The 6,699-nt window shown below is 32.6% G+C and overlaps 1 protein-coding gene across 2 annotated transcripts; it reads right to left on the minus strand.

Annotated features, from left to right (window-relative positions):
• Positions 1–4,416: 4,416 nt before the first annotated feature.
• On the minus strand, positions 4,417–6,457 carry LOC145053693 (uncharacterized). Of its 2 annotated transcripts, XM_079001783.1 has the most exons (6): positions 6,127–6,457; positions 5,365–5,446; positions 5,185–5,284; positions 4,992–5,076; positions 4,831–4,897; positions 4,417–4,717 (listed from the first exon to the last, which is right to left on the minus strand). In XM_079001783.1, exons 1-6 carry the CDS (start codon positions 6,180–6,182, stop codon positions 4,664–4,666), a joined length of 444 nt encoding a protein of 147 aa, XP_078857909.1. In that variant the 5' UTR covers positions 6,183–6,457; the 3' UTR covers positions 4,417–4,663. The 2 variants fall into 2 exon arrangements, with proteins under 2 accessions (XP_078857909.1, XP_078857908.1); XM_079001782.1 differs by having other exon boundaries at positions 5,185–5,441; positions 6,127–6,454.
• Positions 6,458–6,699: the final 242 nt, after the last annotated feature.

The raw sequence follows: 6,699 nt of genomic DNA on the forward strand, positions 1-6,699 counted from the left end.
TAGTGGCTTTTTACCTTCAAATGTTTGCTACAACTGAGTAATGTTAGATCTATAGACTCATTCTCGTTCCAAGCTCTTAAATCTTCGAGTTTCTTCAAGAAATGCACCAAACACACACTCTTTAGCCTTACACACACTCAAAATGGAAGGTTATCTCGATTAAGGTTTGTCTATGGGTGATAAGGTGATAAGGGAGGCTGGGGAGAGGACTTAAGGTCCTTTAAATAGGGTGCAAACCCTAAAAATTAGGGTTTTGACACTCAGCCCCAACTTGTTGAGTTGTGTCCTCCAACTCATCGAGTAGGTTCTAAATTTCATGTGGCCATCATGGCCTCTACTCAAAAAGTTGGGGCCTCCAACTCATCAAGTTGCCCCAATTATGAATATAAATATATTTAAATTTATACCTGGGAGTCAGGATGTTACACATACTTTCACCTTGATGAGAATGTGGAAGATCATCTTCAGAAGGTAGAGGAAAACCATTTCCAAAAGGATAAGGAAGACCATTATTATCTTGAATTGACATCGATAAAGGAAGAAAAGAGAATTCAATTTAGTTAATTTTTAACCCTTAATTATTAACCCATAAATTTAAATTAAGGCTAGAATCCATATTTTCGATTCGAACTTTGAAGAGGGATGTCGTAATCAAATCCAACTATATTTTAGGTAGGTAAGGCTTTTACCGGTTTCAGTCTTATGAAACTCCTATGTCTTATAAGATTCATAGAATCTAATCAATGACATGTTTAATCTCAATTATGCTCTCACTTTTTTGACTAAGATGCCGAGGATCACAGATGAGATGTGAATAATCATGCAAATTAGCTTGGTACTCTCGATGTCATTTATCATCTCACTTTAAAGTTCTGGTTAACCACACGCGCTCCATTAATCAATGATAATTTTCGAGACACCCATTACCACTCTTTATTAGTTCCCCACTAGTGTGCCAGTTAACCACACATGCTCCACTAGCGACTTATAAAGTGTGATGTGTAATTTCATGGATTAACATACAAATTCATATTTTTCTTAAGTAACTAAGAATGAGATTTTTAGAAAATAGTTTGGTTACTTCATATCATTATACTTTTAATGATGTTATGTTCTATGAAATCCGTTCGGCTAATGACCTTCCACCACACAGGAGATCGATGGGTGAGAGTAGACACCCATTCAACGGCCATTTTATAGGCCGCTTCCTTATACCCTCTTTATAGCATGTTTTCATGAATGAGGTGTACTAGCGATTGACTGACTATTCTTATACATATAATACATATTAAACCTTTAATTATATATACATAGTATAAGGTGTATTCTAAAACATTTTAAAATAGCAAGGGTTTAATCTTTTAATAAATTAAAATTTTAATTTAACTAAATTTAAACCTTTTATGGATTTATTAATTGTCTTTTAATGAATTACTTCATTAAATTAATAATAAGATCCATAGGTATGTATTTTAAACTTCTCAAAATACCAAATATTATTTAACATTAATTATTAAGTTCAATTAATATCAAGATTTATTATTTAAACATTTAAAAATCAATCATATTAATTACAAAACAATTAATCATGTCAAATACTAATCTCCTAACATCTAGTCTTTTAATTTATGATTCTAGATACAACAAAATCGGATTTTGGGATAAAATATGGCAAGTAGATATCACATAAAAGCTATTAATGCAGATTAGCACCAGATTTCCGGATCTGGCATGGGCTCACGACGTGAGCATGCATGCTCACGATGTAAGCTGCAACAAATCCAAAAACCAGGTTTCTTTCTTTCTTTGATCGATTCACCAATGACCAAATATATGAAAGACAATCCTAGGCTCTGATACCATTGATGGGTTATTGGGGTTACAACTATAATGCACTAAGCAGAAATATATTTAAACAATTCAAATAATTAGGGCACATGCAACCTAATTGGATCTATGTCTTTCACATATAGCAACATTCTATGAATTGCTAATCTACAAAACTTTCCTATGAACAAACTAATTCATAAGATAAGAAAACTAACCTTGAAGATTTTTATTTTAAACAATCTTGAATCCTTACTTGAAAAATTCTTGGAAGCAAGCGCCACAAGTGTCGCGTCTCTAATGGTTCACACCCAAACCCTAGCAACCAAGGAGCTTGAAGAGAAAGAAGAAGGGAAGAAGAATTTCGGCCCTAAGCCTCTAGGAAGAGTCATAAACGAAATTCTTAACCCTTAGTAGTTTATATAGGAGACTAGGAAGGTGTTGGATTAGGCAGGTATCTCCAAGAAAACTTTAATCCCTTTTAATTAACCCAATTAATAATTTCTGATTAATTATTAATTAAATAATACTAATTCCAATTAATATATTATTCTCATAATATATTAACAAATTATTTATTTTGATTTCTAATTAATTTATTAATCATATAATAAATTAATAAATCAACCTTCTCTCTCTAAAAGTCATCCTATTCAATTGCCAGGTTTGAGGGCAACCCAAAATGATTGTGCTACCATCAATTCAAGTTTATACCAATTATAGTTATTGGCTTAGACACCTAATCCAACAGTTCCTCGTGTTCCAGACCATTCCAGAATACATAAATTGTTTCATAAAATCAAATGCAAAGTAACTTAAAGTGTAGAACTTACTTGGTTTAAAGAATTCATGCTGAAAATTTGGTCCAAAATGCGGGTAAATCGTGCTTCGGATCTGCTAATTCCGAAACGCGTATTCCAGATTTTTTTGTGTGTGGCACCCATATATATACCAGTGGTTATGTGGTCAGAGATGATTGAAAACTGGTGAGTTAATGAGGTATTTATAGATGGACTTTAAGGGTTGGGTTTAGTTTTTAAGCAATGTAGTATTTGACATTATAATTAAGGTGTAATGGGCTTAGGAAGGTGGGTGTCGATTATGTTAGATAGTCGTGCATGGGAATGGGTTTTGTATGTGATATAGTTTCTATATTGTGGAATGATTTAGGGGGTTACATTGGGTGTAAGCCATTAGAGGAGTTTAAAAAATGGCATGATAGTTGCGTTGTGGGTTGAAGGTGGAAATTGCATGGAATTAGGAAAAAATAAAAGCGTTTGATTAGTTAATTGGCGAGGGATTTAGAATTTGCATGTGGTTCGTTTGCTTCATCATATGGGTGAATGGTAAGGTAATAAAAGATTGTTCAATATGATTAGGAAATATGGAAAGGGTTCGGTCCGGTTGAGATTTGTATAAGTTTTTAAATGTGCATCAGTGCACGAATACCTCCTTCAGTCCTTCCTTTCCACAGGTGTGAGCTAGTTTTAAAGGGAGATATACTTTTGTGAAAGGTAAACAGTGTGTGTATGGTTTTCTGAAATCTCGGAAACCGGTTCTATGTCATGCTCACCACTAGTGGTTCAATGGAGGTTATCAAGAAAATAGATAAGCATGAAATGTAGACCAATTTCCATGGAGAATATAGCAATTATGTATGATTAGGACCACAATTTCATGGGACACTAATATGTGAGGGTGATAGGAAGCTTTAGTACTTATTTATTCCATATGTGATTGTGTAAGATTTAAAGCCATACGTGCAGAAATATAGGATAATGTTGATATGAGTTAAGAGAGATAGGATTTTTGGTTTGCATGGGATGGTAGGTTGGGTTATAACTCATGTTTGTTTGATATAAATGATGTCTGTTAATCTGGTAAAAGGTTGAGTCTAACTTGGTACCGTTTAATAAAACAATTAAAAGTATCTGAGTCGGTCATATAGACTGTCTCCCTCTGATATGCCTCTTACCATGTCAGATAAGAGATAAGAGATTTGAATCTAACTCAACCCGACTATTGAAATCGACTCAGTTAACAACAATCAAACTACCATTTAGTTTTTAATTTTTTTATTTGGCACTTTGAAAATATTTCTATGAAATATACACAACTTTGTCCCAAGCTGTAAGTTTGAGCAATCACTATGCATAACACAACTTGCCTTTTACGTTGAAAAACTATAAATTTAACACAACGACAACCGATCAGTTTCATTTTCCTCTAAATTAAAAAAAATAATACTAATACTAATTACTCGTTAACTTTTTTAATAATTGAACACAGTTCTTATTCATTGCTCAAATATATATTAATTACTCGTAAATACTTTAATAATTTAACAGAATTCTTAGATTTTTGCTCGTTTTTCTTATGCTATTCATCTAGTTATCATCAACCACAATTCAAGATATACATATAATTAATACATAAATCCAATTTGATCCAAACATATACAACACAAATACAATCATATTCGATATATATATATATATATATATATATATATATATATATATATATATATATATATATATATATATATATATATATTCCACTTTACAGCCTTTTGAGGTATCAAAAGTCTACAAGTTAAATCTTTTCTTTTTTACTTTCCAAGATAAAACATTAATGTAGTAATTTAGTATAATCCCCATACTTAAAAACAGCTGTACACATCAAGATTCCAATTAAGAACATATATATATATATATATATATATATATATATATATATATATATATATATATATATATATATATATATTAAAACTTACGAAGAACTTGAGATGAAAACCACAGAATTTTATGAGCTTTTGGCGATGATTTAATCTTTAATCATACAATCCTTCATGCTCCCATATGTCCACTAGAAACTCAACCATTTCCTGTTGATCAAAAACAAATGTTCCATGGTTTACATAAAACCATTATCAGTGACACTGACACCGACAAATTACAATGACAGACTGATAACGACAATGACAGTAAAACAACTTACACTGAGAGGAATAGATTGAGGAAAGCGTCTGCTTGTACCGAGTAAGTTTTCGTAAGTGGCGTTCCAGCTACAAAAGCATATCATGAATTAAGGCAAAATTCAAAGGAAAAGAAAATTCAAACGAGTTTTTTATTTTTTTATTTTTTTTTTTTTTTTGTAACCTTAAAACGGGTTCTTGAGCTTTTCTTTTGTTGGGCTTTCCACTTTCAACCCATTGTAGCCTTGTTTGATTCCACTGAAGCAAACCTGTTTTCAACAAACCGATTAAAAAAAAATCTTGGACTTTCTAGGTCAAAGTACATTTGACCAAGAAAGTCAAAGTGTACCCCAAGATTCCTCAAGATAAAAAGTTACCATGGTTAACGAATTCTGACTGGATCCCAGTACAGGTGGCGCCACTTGATTGGCTGAGACTTGTATTTGAGACGCTAATAGATGATAAGCTTCTTTGAGACTGAAACGCGCTAAAATCAATATCACAAGTGCTTGTGCTCCAAAAATCATCTGAAAAAATGGATTTTTTCACTGTTTGACCTTGTATTTTAAGACCCTTTGATGGCTCATCAACAGCAGTAATTGGTGGTGAATTGGAACAGCAACCAAAGCAACCACTGCTCTGTTACAAACAGATCCATTAAAGTAAATAAACAAAATTCAATAAAGATTGTTGCTTTTTTGCTTTTTTACTTGTAATTGAGTAATTGGGACCCAAAATCCTAAGTGGATCTTTTTTCTTTTGTATTAAGTCAAAAAGATACACTTGTACTTACTGAGGTTAAGATGGAAGATCATATGAGAAAATAAATTTGATATGAGTTTCATGATAATCTCACTTTTTTCTTTAGCTTTTGATACAGGAAAAGTATTATAGACTCTAAAGATTTAGTTAAATATAAGCTTCCTATAATGCCTAACATCATGTAACTTAAAGTGTTCATCACATGGTAAGAAACCGATCACAAAATTAGGACCAAAATCAAGACATGTGGATCACATGGTAACAAACCCTAGGAGATTTTTCTGGCTTTGTTGCTTTTTGATTAAATGGGTGACTCAATCAAACGTAATAAGGAATATGTCACGAATTTGATAAAGAAGCATCTCGTTGCAGTAAGTTACAGAAGTTTAATTGTTCAATACAGTAATCAACTTCGATTTGACTATTACCCTTGAATTTGACCCTAAGAACTACAGCAGTGTATCTTATTCGAAAAAATTACAAATTGAAGAATCCTACTCAGTGAAATGAAAAGGGGGACAGAATTCCTGATGCGACAATAGGAATCGAGTACTTACCCCATGTAATCAAGGAAGTGATCGATCCAGGACGTGAAAGAACTCTGCAGTATCATACTTCAAATAGAGAAGGAATTCTAACCCGGATCACAAAATGAAATCACCCATTTCTGGAAAAATTAGTCGAGCTCCATTCCCTGAAAAGAGGGAGGAGCAGAATGTGAGGTGAATCAGTTATAGAAACAGGGGTGGTGATAATGGAGGGTGGGATAGTGTTATCTGTGAGGGAATTGGGGATTGATTTGTTTATCGAATTATTGGAGGAAACGAGATGGCGGAATAGCAGCCGCAGCTGGTTTTGGTTTCGCCCCTACCTGATATGACACCTACCATGAAGTTTTTAACTTGTAGCAAAACTTTGTTGCGTCTGTAAACATTTTTTTAATAGAACTATTGTGTAAGACGAAGGTAAAGTCAACGATTCAAAACTATACGTCGACTTCCCAGTTTTAGCAAAAACAAATAAAATAAAATAAATAGGGTTAATGTTATAAAAAGTAACTAATTATCTAAAATGGTTTAAAACGTCATTCAATTAAAAAATGTCGGTAGAAGGCAATGATCGATGGTCTT

This window comes from Lactuca serriola, chromosome 5 (genome assembly GCF_051521515.1).
Source record: "Lactuca serriola cultivar US96UC23 chromosome 5, Lser_US96UC23_V15, whole genome shotgun sequence".
Classification (NCBI taxonomy): domain Eukaryota; kingdom Viridiplantae; phylum Streptophyta; class Magnoliopsida; order Asterales; family Asteraceae; genus Lactuca; species Lactuca serriola.

Excerpts from the sequence above, each read along its gene's own strand:
- LOC145053693 (XM_079001782.1), bottom strand. The coding sequence starts at position 6,182 with ATGATACTGCAGAGTTCTTTCACGTCCTGGATCGATCACTTCCTTGAT. Across the intron at positions 5,442-6,126 it reads CACTTCCTTGATTACATGGG|TGGTTGCTTTGGTTGCTGTT; the intron begins GTAAGTACTCGA and ends GTAACAGAGCAG. Across the intron at positions 5,077-5,184 it reads GTCAGAATTCGTTAACCATG|GTTTGCTTCAGTGGAATCAA; the intron begins GTAACTTTTTAT and ends TGTTGAAAACAG.